The sequence below is a fragment of the Haliotis cracherodii genome, unplaced genomic scaffold, assembly GCF_022045235.1.
Source record: "Haliotis cracherodii isolate W230 unplaced genomic scaffold, xgHalCrac1.p SCAF_3, whole genome shotgun sequence".
Lineage (NCBI taxonomy): Eukaryota > Metazoa > Mollusca > Gastropoda > Lepetellida > Haliotidae > Haliotis > Haliotis cracherodii.
Genome location: NW_027266286.1, coordinates 41456216 through 41475592, shown reverse-complemented (window position 1 = coordinate 41475592; position 19377 = coordinate 41456216). Strand labels below are relative to the sequence as shown.

General features: G+C 41.1%; 1 protein-coding gene across 1 annotated transcript in view; it reads right to left on the bottom strand.

Annotated features, from left to right (window-relative positions):
• Window positions 1–19377, bottom strand: part of LOC139475937 (uncharacterized) — a 133226-nt gene that overhangs the window by 8784 nt on the left and 105065 nt on the right. The window contains exons 42-57 of the mRNA XM_071259152.1: window positions 18552–18633; window positions 17909–18041; window positions 17708–17754; window positions 16627–16750; window positions 15632–15735; window positions 14838–14940; window positions 13833–13983; window positions 13409–13478; window positions 11964–12030; window positions 11136–11221; window positions 10376–10502; window positions 9484–9525; window positions 9078–9170; window positions 8519–8576; window positions 8024–8232; window positions 481–582 (exon numbers count right to left, since the gene is read on the bottom strand). Coding sequence (XP_071115253.1) covers window positions 481–582; window positions 8024–8232; window positions 8519–8576; window positions 9078–9170; window positions 9484–9525; window positions 10376–10502; window positions 11136–11221; window positions 11964–12030; window positions 13409–13478; window positions 13833–13983; window positions 14838–14940; window positions 15632–15735; window positions 16627–16750; window positions 17708–17754; window positions 17909–18041; window positions 18552–18633 — 1598 coding nt within the window. The remainder of the gene's footprint in view (window positions 1–480; window positions 583–8023; window positions 8233–8518; window positions 8577–9077; window positions 9171–9483; window positions 9526–10375; window positions 10503–11135; window positions 11222–11963; window positions 12031–13408; window positions 13479–13832; window positions 13984–14837; window positions 14941–15631; window positions 15736–16626; window positions 16751–17707; window positions 17755–17908; window positions 18042–18551; window positions 18634–19377) is intronic.

The following is a 19377-nucleotide window of genomic DNA, read 5'->3' as shown; positions in this document are numbered from 1 at the left end:
AAGGTGGACATCATAGAGGAGGGGACACAACACTGGTTGTGAGAAGGAAGACATCATAGAGGAGGGGACACAACACTGGTTGTGAGAAGGAAGACATCACAGAGGAGGGGATACAACACTGGTTGTGAGAAGGAAGACATCACAGAGGAGGGGACACAACACTGGTTGTGAGAAGGTGGACATCACAGAGGAGGGGACACAACACTGGTTGTGAGAAGGTGGACATCACAGAGGAGGGGGACACAACACTGGTTGTGAGAAGGTGGACATCACAGAGGAGGGGGACACAACACTGGTTGTGAGAAGGTGGACATCACAGAGGAGGGGGACACAACACTGGTTGTGAGAAGGTGGACATAAAAGGACATTGTACAGTGAACAAAATCCTTTCAACTCAAGGAATTACCAAAGCGTGTCATTCTTGTGGACAAAACAATGATACTATGTGAGAATCCTGATAATGTCAACACAGACACATACCTTTGGAGGATGAGTTTCAATGAAGAGAGATTCATTCTCCTCTATGATGTCATCCTTACTGGTGAGATGCTGATCCTGCTTGAGAGACTTGCCACTCACAGCCTGAAAATTGTATCATGCAACAGAGTCATGCAACAGAGACATGCAACACAGTGAGCTCTTCATCCACTAGGACAGCAGGAAAACAGCCATATATATGATTACCATCCCAACGTCTGTGCCACCTTGGCTGTTCCTTGTGTCTCATGTTATTTGTTTGTTGTTTAGTCGGTTTAACACTGCTTGTGTCTGATGACTCCGGGTAGACAAGGCAGCAGACCAGGCATATTTAAATATCACAGGATTTTAGATTGAGGTCAAAACCAGACATTTGAGAATAAGTTTGTCGTACATCAGCACTCAAATTATTCAACCAATCACAATGCTCAGTCTATAAGATATGATTTCTTCTCACGGAGAAATTACCCAAAAGTTAGTTCGCCACTATCTCTCTCTCATTTGGGTTATAATGAGAAATAACATACCAGGATAAGACAGTATAGTCAAATACCAAGAAATGATAAAAAAGACAAGCACAACACATGATACTGAAATATCATAGGCCTTAACACAACACCGACAACACATGAGTGAGTGAGTATGGTTTTACGCCACCCATGTCAATATTCCAACACTCTAGGGGATGGCAGAAATGGGCTTCACACATTGTACCCACGTGGGGAATCGAACCCGGGTCTTCAGCATGACGAGTGAAAGCTTTAGCCACCAGTCTACCCCACCGTCCCCAAAGAACAAAGAGAGAAGAGGATATCAAAAGGCCCAGAATTTTTGGCAAGATACCAAAATAAAGATACCTCCAAGATTTGATAGGACAAAGATCAACAGCAGTGATGCCAAAAGTAGACAGCAGAGGCATTGTGCAGATCACGTAGCCATCATGCTGAGTGAGTGAGTGAGTTTAACCCATTTAGACCAATATGACTCTGAGCCCCATCACATGGAAGTCCTGTTGTCATCTGGACAGAAACATCCCAGCTGTGATAACTTGTTAGTCCAGAGATAGAGATACATACACCACGTGGACAAGATGTATACTCATCAAAGTTTGATAGGGATATGATGCCATGATACTGATTACTCATGTGTTATGTTATAAAGTACCTCAGTATCCCATGTAAAGGTAGTGTAGTAAATAAACATACCCTTAGAGGAACTATCAACACATCAGTCTCCTCTATGATAGGCCCCTGACTGGGAAGTTTAATGCCCTCTGTCATCCAACCCCCATTGAACACCTGTAAAATCATCAAGGTCAAGGGTGCAACAATGATCACATGATAGCAATATTCAATCCATGTAGTTGGGGACACCAAACATAGGTTTCCCACACCGAGCCCAGTTTGGACCCTGTTCTTTGGTACAAAGGGCCAATGCTGGGAGTCTCTGAGCCCCTGCAACAAGTGTTGCTTCTGTTTGTAAGGATACAGGATGGTGAAAAATGTCCACAGCCAACAGGATTAAAGCATAAAGTAAAATTTAAAGACAAAATTATGGTACACGTTAATGCCATGCTGAATTGAAATTCATTTTCGTCACAGCTCTGGCACACCCTGCCTTTTGAGAAATTTTCTTTCAAATATGTCAGTTGTCCGTGTTTTGTATGAAGACTATATGGAGACTATACTTGTGGTCAATTAATATTTAAAACTTTCAAGTCTTGTTATGTTTTTATTAATTTTTTAATCCTTCCCAAATGACTGATCTCCACCTTCTTGTGTCAGAGGAACATGGCTAAGGTTGTTTGGAAATCCCAGAAATATCCACAAATGGCATGGTTTGGCCCAATGGGTTGTGTTATGACCTATTGCATCTTGTAGCCAGTCATAGCAGCTTGTGATGGATGGACACAGGCAGATAGACAGACATACTGACATACCCTGGCCAGTGGAGTTTTTACTATGGCAGGACCACTGTCCTCCATGACTGGCTTTTCCCTCACAGAATTGTGTCCCTCTTTCATCCAACCACCATTGACAACCTGGAAATAATATTCTGATATACATGTCAGGAACAGAACTAGCTAGCTGTGAGATGGGTGGTATGTGTTAGTAGGGCAATGTTTCTGACAAGAGAGCACACCAAAGTGTGGAAACAGTTTGAACACAGTACAGTCCTGAACATAAAGTGATATCCTTTAAATCACTTGACAGTCAGTCCAATAAATGGCACTGTTAAAGTGGAAATCTGATCCACAGAGGATTGTAGTGACATTTGACAATGAGACATGAGACAATAACCAGCACCAATCAGAAGGCTACGAGACATACCCTTCCAGGGACTGAAGGTACTGACTTCTCCTGGAGTTCCTCCTCCAGACCAGGGTGCTTAAGAAGGGATCCTGTCATCCAACTACTACTGAAAACCTGAAATTATCCAATATTTGACCTTGACAGCACAGACCACTGTGATCAACTGTGTAGGATGGTAATCAAAATACCAGAGAAGAAAAACAGTGGTTGAGACACAAGTAGTATTCACCTACCCTGGTGGATTCTATAATAAAGGCATCATCTTCTTCATCAACATCCTCCTCTTCTTCAGTAATGTGTTCCTGGCTCACAGGCTGGAGGCTGTGTCTAACCCAGTCACCACTGACAGCCTGAAAGGTTCATGATACTTAACAATAGGACAAGAAGTGAAGCCTGACAGATCCAGAGCTTGACCTGTGATGCAGGAGGAGGAGCCAGTGTTCCCAGTGGACAACAGCAACAATTGTCTCACACCAACAGGTCGGAAATAAGTCAGGATAGGGCATCCAGAGATGTGGAATGAGCCAGTGGTGAGTAACAGAATGATTCAGAAGACTGATTACAGCATACCCACAGACAGACGTGAAGTTCCACAAAGATGTCAGTCAAGATGATAGTGTATAAATGCACCCAAAATGGTTCGACCCAATAAATAGAAATATAGAAAAAGATAACAAATAATGGCCATGTGAAGGGCATTGTAGAGGCATACCCTTATCAGGGGAGTTTTTGATGAGTGATTGTCATTGTCCTTTGTTATTGGTACCGGGCAAAGAGATTTTACATCCTTTTTCACCGTGCCAATTTTGACGACCTGAAATGTTATGTAGTCTAATGTCAGTGCAAACAAACTAGTTTTGTAGAGATTCCTGGGCTGAATGGTTAAGTTGCTAGTACCCCAGTACCTGTATGAGTAAGGGATTCTGTTTTCGGTAACTGCATTATTTGCCAACTAAGAATGATGACCAACCAAGACGAGTGGCGCTCTGCAACTTAACAAGAATATGGCAAGCCCTTGTTTAAAGAGTTAAGACACACAAGGATTGTCTGTTGAAGAATCATGGATGTGTTAGCAAATACCAAAAGAAGAATGACAGCTTTGGGGTGCAAATCTGTATAGTGGTGCACGGATAACTATGGCAACAACAAAATATCTGTCATGGCTTTACATGGCTCAGAATGTTGAAATAATAGAGCTTCTTTAGATTTCATAGATCCAGACATACTGTTCAGTAGAAACCCCAACACACAGACCGAACAAAAGAACCACAAAGTGGACATACCCTTCAGAAAAGCCCCATGGTAGAAGGGTTATCAATCCAAACCATAGAACCACCAGATGCTGCATACAAATAACATACCTTTGCAGGAGTAGTCCTTACTGGGGAAGCCTCTGACTCCTGTCTAAATGGAATCTGACTTACAATGTGGCCTTGATCTTTGAACCATCCATCTTTGATGATCTGAAAGGTCAACCTTGATCAGTACGCTACCTGTAAAGACCTTTAGAATGCCCACACACGCTCATGCTTATCTTTGAATATAATCAAAGATAAGACATAGACGTTCTCCATCAGAGATGTGCCATAGGTCTTCTCCAACAGACAAACCACCTAAGTATTCTCCAACACAGATACAGATACAAGGAGTTCTCCCACAGATATACCACCTAGTAAGTATTCTCCAACACAGATACAGCTACAAGGAGTTCTCCCACATATATACCACCTAGTAAGTATTCTCCAACACAGATACAGCTACAAGGAGTTCTCCCACAGACATACCACCTAGTAAGTATTCTCCAACACAGATACAGCTACAAGGAGTTCTCCCACATATATACCACCTAGTAAGTATTCTCCAACACAGATACAGCTACAAGGAGTTCTCCCACAGACATACCACCTAGTAAGTATTCTCCAACACAGATACAGCTACAAGGAGTTCTCCCACAGACATACCACCTTGTAAGTATTCTCCAACACAGATGCAGCTACAAGGAGTTCTCCCACATATATACCACCTAGTAAGTATTCTCCAACACAGATACAGCTACAAGGAGTTCTCCCACAGACATACCACCTAGTAAGTATTCTCCAACACAGATACAGCTACAAGGAGTTCTCCCACATATATACCACCTTGTAAGTATTCTCCAACACAGATACAGCTACAAGGAGTTCTCCCACAGATATACCACCTTGTAAGTATTCTCCAACACAGATACAGTTACAAGGAGTTCTCCCACAGACATACCACCTAGTAAGTATTCTCCAACACTGATACAGCTACAAGGAGTTCTCCCACATATATACCACCTAGTAAGTATTCTCCAACACAGATACAGCTACAAGGAGTTCTCCCACAGATATACCACCTAGTAAGTATTCTCCAACACAGATGCAGCTACAAGGAGTTCTCCCACAGATATACCACCTTGTAAGTATTCTCCAACACAGATACAGCTACAAGGAGTTCTCCCACAGATATACCACCTTGTAAGTATTCTCCAACACAGATACAGCTACAAGGAGTTCTCCCACAGACATACCACCTTGTAAGTATTCTCCAACACAGATGCAGTTACAAGGAGTTCTCCCACAGACATACCACCTAGTAAGTATTCTCCAACACAGATACAGTTACAAGGAGTTCTCCCACAGATATACCACCTAGTAAGTATTCTCCAACACAGATACAGCTACAAGGAGTTCTCCCACAGACAAACCACCTAGTAAGTATTCTCCAACACAGATACAGCTACAAGGAGTTCTCCCACAGATATACCACCTTGTAAGTATTCTCCAACACAGATACAGCTACAAGGAGTTCTCCCACAGATATACCACCTAGTAAGTATTCTCCAACACAGATACAGCTACAAGGAGTTCTCCCACAGATATACCACCTTGTAAGTATTCTCCAACACAGATACAGCTACAAGGAGTTCTCCCACAGATATACCACCTTGTAAGTATTCTCCAACACAGATACAGTTACAAGGAGTTCTCCCACAGATATACCACCTAGTAAGTATTCTCCAACACAGATACAGCTACAAGGAGTTCTCCCACAGATATACCACCTTGTAAGTATTCTCCAACACAGATACAGCTACAAGGAGTTCTCCCACAGATATACCACCTAGTAAGTATTCTCCAACACAGATGCAGTTACAAGGAGTTCTCCCACAGATATACCACCTAGTAAGTATTCTCCAACACAGATACAGCTACAAGGAGTTCTCCCTCAGACATAACTAAACAGTGACACAAGCTGAAAATATGACAAATAAATGAAACCATATTAGACCAAACAAACATTAATCATACAATGACAAACCCACATCCAAATAGCTAGTAAAGTCCCAAGAACACTGACATACCCTGGCTGGAGGGGTTCTTATTGAGTTATCATCATGTTCCACAGCTGGGCACTGTGGATTGTTGGTTACCCTCCTTAAAGGTCCTTTGACAATCTGAAAAGTTCCATGTGGCAACAAGATGACTCTTATGATGACAACACTATGAAAGCATTGAGAATATGACCCCAAATTCACCAAAAGTCAAGATGAAGATGAGATGGTACCAAGATACAGTACATGGTATCATAGAATCAGACAGGGAAGAAGAGATAGCAAGAGACGTTGAGAAATGTACCCACATCAAGCCACGAGACACCCCCAAATGTCATCCAGAAGAAGAAGATGAGATGGTCCCAAGATACAGTTCATGGTATCATAGAATCAGACAGGGAAGAATAGAAACCAAGAGACTGAAATAAATGTACCCACACCAAGCATGAGGCACCCCTAAATGTCATCCAGAAGAAGAAGATGAGATGGTCCCAAGATACAGTACATAGTATCATAGAATCAGACAGGGAAGAATAGAAACCAAGAGACTGAAATAAATGTACCCACATCAAGCATGAGGCACCCCCAAATGTCATCCAGAAGAAGAAGATGAGATGGTCCCAAGATACAGTACATAGTATCATAGAATCAGACAGGGAAGAAGAGATAGCAAGAGACGTTGAGAAATGTACCCACATAAAGCCATGAGGCATCCCCAAATGTCATCCAGAAGAAGAAGATGAGATGGTCCCAAGATACAGTACATAGTATCATAGAATCAGACAGGGAAGAAGAGATAGCAAGAGACGTTGAGAAATGTACCCACATCAAGCCATGAGGCATCCCCAAATGTCATCCAGAAGAAGAAGATGAGATGGTCCCAAGATACAGTACATAGTATCATAGAATCAGACAGGGAAGAAAAGACGTTGAGAAATGTACCCACATCAAGCCACGAGGCATCCCCAAATGTCATCCAGAAAGGTGCACATCATAACAAGAAGATTTGTCATTACTGGAACACACCAGAGCAGGAAAGTCTGACACATGACACAAACATACCAAGGGTGGAAGAGTCCCTTTAACACTAACAACACTCTTCTTCAATGGTGCCTTCCCTGGAGTTTGTATGTCCTCTTTCATCCAGCCACCTTTGATAACCTGCAAAGTGTATGCAATGTGTAATCTGGATAATCCAAAGTTTACTTCTCCGTATTCAATGCATGTGGCAACACATAAAACAATATGAGAAAGATAAATCATCCAAAGTCAATGACTACTTGGCTCTCAGTCATACAAGGCCAGGTGACAACCAAAGTCAAAGACAACCAGACTAACAGCCTTCACCATAGGTGACCACAGACTTCCATACAAACAGCAAGATGACAGTGGACAACCCAAACCAAGGATTACCACACCATTGGACAAGAAACCTGTGCTATCAAGAAGACTATCAGCCAAAGACAAGACAAATCTAAGTTTTACCAAGGCTGATCTGACCATTAGCCAAGAAAAAGAAGATTGCACATCACCATACCACTAGAACACAGCAGGGACAAGCAAACCATTAGCACACATAAAGGACAGGAAGACTGTTAGCAAAGACAAGAGGTAACTAAGCTGAAGCAAGAATTTTCAAAGACAAATGCAATCACCCAGTGCTGAGGTAAGCCAAATCATTACACAAGCCAACCGAAAGGTGACACTCAGTCCAAAGGGCAACACAAGCAAAGCCAAAGACAGCCAATCATGTATTCCAGGCCAAACCACACAAAAGCATCGATAGAAGCCTGAAGATCCACCAGATACAAATATACTGACATACCCTGGATCTAATTGCCAAAGCATCATTGTCCTCTATGCTGTGCACTGGACTCACGGGTTTGTGGTTGTCTATGTTGGTGAACAGGAAGCTGTCTAGGGTGTTGTCCCCGTTCATCAGCTTGATGTCCGAGGGGTCCACTGGCACGTTGACCTTGTTGGATGGCTTCTGTGGGTTGTTGTTGTCCATCAGGTTGTCATGGTTGGCATACAGCTTCTTGGCAATCTGCTGCACTTGACGGTCAGCTTCGATGAATGGGGACCCAACTGGAAGAAGCACAAACTTGTCACATACATGCTGATTGATAACACTATGCAATATTATTAGCTCTGTCCATTGTTTGTAAAGAATTATAAGATACAACACTTGATAAGCTGGACTTGTGCATTCACATGAAGCTTTATCCTTTGTTGAGAAGCATCTGAAACTACGGATGTCAGTTTGGTGCAGAATGATGTTTTGGCATTGGCCTTATGATAACCACTGGATAAAAGGCAATGTGTGTACAGGATAATGGTGGAAGGTGTGGTCTGTTGGTTGGAGTTACTATACCTTTCTTGTCCAGGTCATTGATGGGCCGCTCCTCTTCACTGCTGGTACTCACCAGTTTCTGGAAGAACATGGAACATTGACAGAGATGTACATTCTGATGACAGACACATCAAGTGAACAACATTAGACTTGTGCATGTGTGCGTGTGCGTATGTGGGTGCGTGGGTGCGTGCGTGAGTGCGTGCTTGTACTAGTCTGGACAAATGCTGATTTTATAGTGTTAGCCCATTGAGATACCATGACACAGTTTAACATGAATACTCCATTCAGACACAGTATACAGACTCCGAGCCAATCAGTCCTTGTTTTAGCGCCTTAAAGCTGAGTGCTGACCAGGGTAAAAACAAGTACCATCTTTTAACATCTTTTGTTATGACGCGACCGGGGATCGAATGCCCAACCTTCTGCACTCCGGGCAGATGCTCTATCACTAGACCACGGAGGTGGTCTTATGTATCTGGTTGTTACAGGTCTAGTCTGCAAATTCCCGATTCTAAAGGTAAAACATACAGGCTCTCCATGAACCAATCGTTTAAACAGTATGTGATGCTTTACTTACCGATGCCGGCATTTGAGATAAGGACTCTGTTCCGGTCGTCTTGAAACTCTGGGCACGATAACGTCGCCACCTGTTCTTCATACCATCTTGTATCTGGATGAATAGTCATTATCCAAATGCAATTAAACATCACACAATGCAATTATGCATTGTCACAGTGCAACTGACTGTCAAAATTAATTATGAAAACCAAATTAAAAATAATGTCACATATTTTATATAAGTAGTGACAACGTTAACAGAAATTTAAAAGTATCATGAAGTTAATAATAATTATTTACTCATATATATTTATTAAATTGTACAGAAACTCGAAAATGTATATACAAAATGCAACATAAATAATACAATTATAAATCTTCTTGTTTTATTTATTCAGTAAACACATATCCAGGAGAGCACTTACTTGTCGGGATACCAGACAGTGGAATATGAAAATGAAGAAGCCCTGAAATAAAATCCAACGTGTCTATCACAGCAATCTTGCACATAAACCACTGAGTTATCTATATCTGGATACAGAAAATGATTCCCTGACCTCATGTTTGCAATATCTAAATGTAATGATTGGTAACAAAGTCAAAAGTATAAATGGACAGTGGGAATGGAGTCACACTAACAAAACAAGATTCTGTGAGTGAATGTTGTTTTATGCACATTCTGCAGTATTCACAATGACATAAACAATGAAATCTGGATCAACCAAGCACATGGTTAGATTATATTACAATGAGGGAGGCCTAGTGGTCAAAGCGTTCGCTCGTCACACCGAAGACCCGTGTTCGATTCCTGACATGGGTACAATGTGTGAAGCCCATTTCTGGCGTCCCCTGCCGTGATATTGCGGGAATATTGCTAAAAGCGGCGTTAAACCATGCTGACTCCCTATCATGATGAGCAACGATCCATGTCATCAAGGCACAGTGAGACACAATCAGCCAATAAATCAAGCGATAAAACCCTTTCCATATTCATATTAAATATCTGTCAAAAGCCGATGTGAGTGTACAATTCCCACTATATCATGAGCATGTGTTTATAAATCACTATAAAAAAGTGATGATACTGGGTGTTCGCGAAAAGGTGAGCATATAATCCTGCCGGAGGCACCCATCACAAACACATGCAAAGGCAAGCCAACACGGGTGACCACCCAATCATTGTTCCCGTCTTATGACAAGCATGGGGTATTGGGGACCTACTCTGCCCTGAAATCTCCCCGCATGACCAGGTTCCTGAGGGGCCTGACTGTCATCAACAGCCATCAACAGTCACCAAACTGAGGAGAACTGACTCACCTGTAAGGAGTTAAACACAGCAAACAGGTACTGGAAGACTCTGAGATCCTCGTTCACGGAGAACACACCAAACACCCAGGTGACCCCCATCAGCGGCAGCAGGACACACAAGGCCTTCAAGCCAGCTCTGTAACAGTGATGCAGTGCTGTGTAAGCAGACCAATGACTGATGGTGTGCGACCTTAGCCACAATAGCTGGGTCAACAACCCATGCCCAGATCCAGCCAAGGGGGCAGGTGTCAGAATGTTTTAGGCTTTAATAGGTAAAGGGGTATACTTAAAAAGTTTAATGTATTTCAACACTACAATTAGCTCATTCACTGATATATTTCTGAACACAACAAAACTCAGACTGCTTCGAGAATCATTTGGATTCTTCCAGCACTTGTATGTTAACCTGCACCCTTTTTCCCGAAACCTGTTTCTGTGCTTGCAACACAGATCAGTCAGGGATTTGAGGCAATAATTATGTAAGGTAAAAAACTATTTTATAGTATATCTAACAATTAATAACTATCAATCATGACTGATGCAATCCTCCCCTCCCCTGGGTACCAAGCTTAGGAACCATAGCAAGTTCAAAGAGTTTAAGACAATTTGGATTGTATCACTAAAACTATGAAAATAATACTGAAATCATCAAATCTTTTTAATTTGTTATCACTTGGTAGGCCTTTTGTTTCCTAATAAATTAATTGGAGTTAGAACAATCTTCAGGCACTGGTGGCCTGAGGGCCATGTGTTCTAATGCATGACTTACCTCCCCTTTTCCATGGCTGACTTGGTCATCATGGCGGTTGTGCTGAACATTGTCTTCAGGACGATGAACACAATAATGAGGTTGGCCTGAAAATATATTTCTCAAATAATGAAATTCTAATGACATTTACAACAGCTGATAAAATTTCCAAAGTGTTTTTGTTTGTGAAATTGAAGTTTTGACTAATGTTTAATTCTGTGTAGGAAGATAATGATATATGGAATTAATGAAGTGAAGAATCAATAGGAAAATATATAATTATCTTACTTTACAGAAGATGGATTATATATATATTTCAATGAATGACAACATATGAAATGAGTTACATCACAATAACTGTTTTTGTCAGACCTCCATGTCAGATGAGAGACCATAAAATAGATTTCTACTTTATAGTCTCTGGTCAGAATGATGAGATGTGATTGGTCCATATGATCTTGATAAAATATTATGTATCCTGCCTTGGAGGGAAATAAATTTCTCAACAGGAGAATAAATCCCTTATACCCCGCCATGAACAAGACAGGTTGTATGTGGATTTCAGAGAGGTAGAATAAATTCCTTATACACCGCTTTGAAGCAAAAAGCTGCATGCATTTTCCGATTTAATGAAAGTCACAAGACGCAGCACAAGTTAACCTGAGCTGAAACAGCTGTTTTCTGTCAATGTTGAATTTATGTTTATTCTTTTTCAATGTCTTGTTAAAACATGTGGGTAAAATTTTGTTGTTGTAGCAGTATCACGAGTGGTATAAACCCTTACAATGGACTCATAAAAACACATGTACCCCTCATGACACTGCTACATCTTATAATGTCAGCACTCACCAAGATAACAGCCAACGCTGGAGCTACAAAAGCCCACAACAGACCACTCTCCAGAGACAGCCAACAGCTGCAAGAGGAATTAGGATTATGGCAACATATCTCAAAATTCTTAAAAGCATATCAATGAAAATAATCGCAACAAATGAGTGAGAGAGTCTGACCGTAATGGTTTTCTTGGAATCACATATATAAGGTATACAATTTGAAGTAGGATTTCTATTACAAAGCAAAGATAATGTTACACAGCAGTCAGTGATACAGTGCCAGGGGAATAGATTATTGGTGACTGAAAACATGATCCTCCTTTGCTAAAGAATGTTGGCCTCTATCATCTCAATCACTTGACAAATAAATACTCGAATCAATCTGAAGCTAATGTATTTAAACATGAATAAAGCATTTTACACAAAGACAAGCTTTTAGTCTTGCTGTGAATTCGTCTGGATTTGTGGAGTCAAATATAACTTTATCAGAAACAAAACCATCAACATTATTGCAGGAAGCATTAGGACAAACTTGACTTATCAATCCTAACAATCATCCACGGTGACGGAGGTAACAATGCTGTCTTGAACAATATGTCAGTTATATCATAGCATCATCTTGATGGGGAAGGAATTACCAAGTGATACAGGTCTTAGATATTATGATTGTGAAATCTGCAACCAAGGGTAAAATACTTACTAACATCTTCCCAAGGCATGGGAGTTAACTGACAATAAAAGTCCAGTTTCAACCATGGCTGAACTAGGCTGGAATTTCCAGGCTCGATATTAACGATACCAATGGCTATTACAAGTTATGTCCCTTCTACATCCCTCCAACTGACCTATCAGATTCCACCTCTCGTATCACTTGCATTTGATTCAAACAAAATGGCTGCACCCTGTCAAGATGACCCAATCGATAATCAAGATCTATATTGTTATAAAATGGGTCTTACTTCGCAAAGTGATCAAATCACTTGAGCACCTGGATTTAAAACATGAAAAGATTTGCAATATCTGTCGATCCCCAGTTGGCGGAACACATCCTTTGCAAATCAAGCAGTCGACTGAAATCTGCTTGTTGAAATCCTAGTTGCTTGCGAACCGGATGTTCAGATTGGACTATCCATATACTCGTTGGTCAAGCCAACTCTGGAATTCCAGCCTTGTTATGCAAGGGAGGAAACTGGACTTCTATAGTTAATTAACTCCCTTGCCTTGGGAAGATGGGTGACTAACTGGAGCAAATAAGGGATTAAACCCAACGATCAGCAGGTACTGACATAGCTAAGGGGAACAACTCCTCAGCAGGAGCTCTTTAGATGACTGGGCCACCTGTTCTCCCTCAAACAGAAGGAATTCTGGCTGTGGTAGTTTATAGCCAATGGCCTTGACCACAGGTTACATTATTGGTGTTTGATGAAATAAATATTTGGATGAGAGTCTATGCATACTCACAACTGTTCACTGCCGTAGCCGTTGAGCTGGGTGGCCCCTAGGGAGATCCCCACCACCACGACGGGGGCACCTGCACAACAACACACTGACATGATCACGCTCCATTTTTTTACAGCATGCGTACAACGGAGCTAATTTCCATTACACTAATACGAGCTAATTTACTTCCCGAGCCCAAAACATTATTTCATTTCTTTTAAATCTCAAAATGTTTACTCATTTGGGGAAAAACCCAATAGAATGATGAATAGATGAGTGAAAAAATATTGGTTATCTAATGAAAAATGTTATAACCCAATTAATATAGAAACCCTAGAGTAAAAACGCAATTGCTCAAAAAGTTATCTGGAGCTCTGATGACTGTGCAAAAACATGAGAGAGGCATAAGAGTAAATCTAAAAATAGTGGACCAAAGGCTACTGACCCCAGCTCAGCAGCAGCAGCCAGCGTAGCCTAGACTTGGTGTTGAAGACGTAGATGACGCTGACGAGGACCTCCACCCCCTCCGCCAGCATCAGGAAGAACACCACCAGGAAGAAGAAGTGGAGCAGCGCCGAGATGGCCGTGCACACCGCCTGCAACAGAATCAACACACACGTTTAGTTCCTGCTTGTGTGAGTGGCTGGTGCTACCGGTAGGGCAGGGGATGCTTACCCTATTAGCCACAATCTGGTGTCATTGTTGATTTCAGTGATCCATTCATATAATTGTCACTGCTATATTGCATGTTATGCCCAACAGAATCTGTTTCAGCAGATAAACACTATACATTGTAGCGGGATGACAAGCAGGAGGCGAGCGGTATAAAACCTAATGAGGGACGCATAAAACCCCATGTACCGCTTGTGGAACGAATTTATCTTACTGACATGTTTTAAAATGACATTGTAAAGTAATTCAAATAAATTCCAAACTGATAGAAATCAGCTGCTGAGGTAAGCTTGCACTGTGTCACGTCACATCCATTGGCTCGGAAAGAGCGTGCAGCTTATAACTCATTGCGTTTTATTACCCCGCTGAGACATTTATTCCCCTCCAAGGCTGGTTACACAGTATTTCATGAAGATCACATGGACCAATCAGATCTGATCATTCTAACATGGAGGTATGATAAGACCAGTTGGTGTCTGGTGTTGATGTTTTATATTTACATGTTTTTGTGTGAGATAGCCTGGTTGGTAGGTGTCAAATATGATCAGAAAAGACATTTCAGATAAAAGAATGTCCTTAAAACTGTTATCTGAACATACTGTAATGTGTGCAGTGTTAGTGAAGCTTGTCACATGGGTATGGTTCAGACAAACCTACAATCACAATCAGGGCAAGGCAGAGATTCGAACCCATGTCTAAGGGATGTAACTCTGCACAGCAAGTTATGGCCCCTCTAAGATGACTGTGCCCTCTGTAACAGTGTGGTCACTGAGGTTACCTGGTTCTCCGTCTGTGTGACCCCGCCCAAGAAGATGGAGTAGGCGATGATGAGAGCGAAACACAGGTTGATGAGAATGATGGCACGGTCGGACTTCACATACCTGGGAATAGAGATGACAAATATCATATCTTGTTTCGAAGAGAACGCATCATCAGAGAAGCTGTCATCATCCAGTTGTTACCGGGATAAACAAATATATGCTGTAGTTAGGATTATACCTGACAGACATACACCCTCCTAACATCACATGAGGATCCACAAATAAGTTCAGTGTTGCACACTCCCAGTTCCTGAGGCAAGGGAGTTAACTGACTGTAAAAGTTCAGTTTCTAGGCTGGATTTGCAAAGCATGTGTACCGGCAAATTGGTGTCAACAGATATTTCCCAAATCTATTCATGTTTCTAAGGAAGGTGTTCACCTGAAGTAGGACCTGTTTTATCACAATATAGGCTTTGATTATCGATCAGATTGTCTGGACAAGGTGTGGGTATTTTGTTTGAAGCAAATGCAAATGATGAGAGATGGAATCTGATTGTTCTATAGGAGGGACATAGAAGGGACATAACTTGTAATAGCCACTGTTGGCGCTACGATCCCATCTCAACCTTTTTTTCTGATATAATAATGTAGCATTCACAGGACTACAAGGATGATGACTTGAGCGTGACATCATCACATACCGCGTGAACACTGCTATAGACCATGTGAAATCATAACTACATGTGATGTTTGATACGGCTGTTATAAACAAGCTATTCTGAACCTTATGGATGATATAGACTTGTCTCACCTCCACAGGGCACAGTAGATGCAGATGGTGAGGACGAGGAAGAAGATGGAGATGCCGCAACCAACGGCCGAAATGATACTCAGGATCTTGGCATCTTGTTCCGTCTGAAAGTACATAAAATTTCAGACTTGAATTCCAGCTCAACAGGAATATGGTAGGAATTTTTCTAAAATATATAAATCCTGGAAAATCTGATAACAAATACAACCTATTGGTTATAAAACATACCCTGAAAGCCTGTAAATGAATGAGTTTCCTCAAATCTGTGCTACCCTAGCGTGTGATGAATTCCTACCCATGGGAAGGCAGATAGAGAGGAGTTAGTGTCCCGTAATGGTAATGCCTTTGGGAATTACAGTTTTTCTATAAATAACTCGGCTTTTCATTGTCGCCCAAACTTATATACTTTTCAGTTCTTTGTTCTTTCAATCTATCATCCATGTGCTGATATGGAATGAGACGTCAGATAATTCTGGATTGTGATTCAGAATAAATAACTACAACTTGATAAATATTCTAAATCAATCCATCTTCTAGTGCTGGTACACATGTCGGCATCAACTTGTTCATGTTTAAAAACTTTAAAATTGGTTGACTTAAATAGTTGTAAACTTGCATTAGTAACAGTTAACAAATTATATGCAACAACATATTTCTTAACTTTGCATGTTGTTTTTGTATTAGTGTAAGGGATACAATATACAAAATTTGAATTGTAATAGCGAGCTATTTTACGCAATCTGATGTGTTGTGAAAAGGTCGCTTGTTTACTGTTGCATAGGGATACTTATGCTGGAAACTTGGAAGGTGGATAGGGATGGGATCTAGACGTTTGCAGTAAATTTGATTATGGGTAAGTAAGAGAATAACCAACTTATCTTTTCCTCAGGAATTGATGTCATTGATCGCGAGCGTGCAAAGAGGGAAAGGTAAACCGTAACTCCTTGTAGATCGTTCATTAATTTATTCTTATAGTATGATACATAAATACTTACAATGCGCCCAGGACTCATGAGTATGGCGAAGTTGGTGAGGTGGTCACAGTCACAGACGGTCATATTCTCCGTATTGTTGACTACTCTACAGCCCTCAGATGACCAGCGGCCATTCTGCTCATATCTGAAGCAAAGAAGCAAATAAATATCAACAGCCAGCCACATGGTACTCCAGCCATCATGAAGAGGGACAGCAACACAGGCCTTCACACACTGTACCCAGGTACAGAATTGTACCCATGTCCTTGTGATGAGCCCGACTTTATAACCACCTGACTACCCCTCCAGTCCATGTACATCGGACATATCCCTGTGTGTCAGCTCAATGTTGGAGGGAAGCCCAAAGTAAGGCAGGGTGTTGACTTTACCACCTTGCTTAGACCTAGATATTAATCAAGGAGAATCTGGGATTCAACCCACAACTACCGATAAGATATACAACATTGAATTGCGGTACCTGTGACCAACTATTAAAGTTTCTGGAAACGATTAATTCATATGGAGTTGTAGCAAGTCTTAGGCCAGGTTAAGTCAAGTAAAGTCAATGACTGAATGTTGTTTTACAGCACTGTCATCAATATTGCATGAACAGATAATGCCTTTAAGAAAGTGGTCAAATATAACAAATGTTATATTTAAGATAACACTTTTTTAGTCAAGTACAAATTCAAACCCCAAAGTTCTAGAATTTGTACTGTACTAAGAAAGTGTTTCCCAAATATAACATTTGTTACATCAATATTACAGTTACATACTGGCTGGGAGTATCTAGGGAGGGTAGGAAAAGCATGGCCATTGATGCTTAGGGACACCATCAGCCAACAATTATTGATTGTTTCTACATATATCCTCTTTTGAGTTGGCTCTTCTCTGGAGAAGCAGGGAGTACATGGACCATACTTCTGTGAGGGCTATAACGCTGAACTGTCACTGTAGATGATTAACTGCAGAAGTTGCTGTCTGTAGTGAGTGCGCCTGGTTTGACGCCGCTTTTAGAAATATTCCAGCAATATCACGACGGGGACACCAGAGATTACATGCTGTCTATAAGTCTATTAGGCATTATGATAAACTGACTCACGGGGCTGAATAGTTGAGGAAGCCACACACAGGTTCTGAGAAGTTGCCCTGAAAATATGGAAATAAGACTGATTATTATTATCTAACAATTTCACAGTCTGTAATGATCATGATTAAATATAACTGAATTTTAAAAATATTTTCTGTCAATTATCAGTTTTTGGAAACATTTGGAATTGTTTCTTAAATGAAAGCAACTTACATTAAGATGTTCAAATGACAGCGTTACAGAGGGGTTCAGTTTGGTGGTCATGCTTGGGATGAGGGAGAATGACAGTATCCTGGAGTTAATTTTCTTCTCCAATGGCACACTGCCTACATCTTGAATGGTGCTTCTGGAATAACACAAATATTTCATTTCATTCAGGTATGCAAAGATGTTTGAAGACTTATTGAAACTTGACAGTAATTCAGTTCTTGAAATTCACACATTTTAAATGAGTGGGTTCAACAATGCTTTGAAACTATTTTGACGATATCACACCAGATCAACTTAATGTATGACAAAAGTGAGTCATTGATGCAGATGACAGGCCATTTTTGTGAAACTCAAATGCACAGCACTGTACTGACAAGAATAATATCAATGAACAATCAGGGTAAACCTGGGATTTGAACCCATGACTTGAGGATAAGGTCAGCTAAGGGGCATAACTCTGCAGAGAGAGTTAAAGACCACTAGGCAATCCTTGGCCTCTAACATGTTGAATGAAAAATCACTGTTTTTAGTTCAGTACCTGGGGCTGATGTATCAGTCACCCAAAGGTATTGGCAGATCATCAAAGGTGGTTCTTGAAAAGAATATAAAATGTCAACCTGTCAAACAAACTGTACAGCATCCTTACCCATCTGTCTCTGCCTTCCTTCTGCTAACCAGCTCTTCAATATCCTTATATAACACTCCACTGTATCCCATCAGGTTGTTTGCTGAAAGTGCGGAAACATATTAACATACAAGAAGCCATGTCACCCAAAAGGAAAAAAATGTAAATGACTTCTGAATAACTGGAACAAGCAGGCTTTGTAGTTTGGAGAGGTGGGGGAGGAAGAAAACAATTGGTCAAAACTTTCACTTCCTGCTTTTAAACAGAACACTTTATTGCAAGGTTTCAGAGGACAAAATAATGTACACGCTTACAAAGGAAAAAAATTAGCGAGAGAATGTTGCGACATTTCATAGTCATCTCTTGCGACAGGTGCTAGGCAAACCTGTGGTTGACAGTATGAACACTGGCCCATATCATCAGAGGGGTGGTGGGGTAGCCTAGTGGTTCAAGCGTTCGCTCATCACACTAACGACCCAGGTTCGATTCCCCGCCATGACATTGCTGGAATATTGCTAAAAGCTGGCGTAAAACAATACTCACCCATTCACCCATAACATCGGTTATGATCGATGACACAATCAACCATATCTCACATTGGAATTGCAAGATTTCTTCCTTTTAATCAGTTATGACAATCACTGGGTAATGAAAAGCTTTTCCGCCCTTGTGTTTCCAGTCTATTTGACAAAACACATGCAGCTGATACACTCTCTCTCCACTGGTGCATGACGGGTTGTTGCACTGAAGGGGAGCTGTCTTGACTGCCCAGCAATGATGCCTAACACATGTACATGTTTCTAACAAGTCAAGACTCTACAAGAGCTGTTGGAAAATCAATATGTTA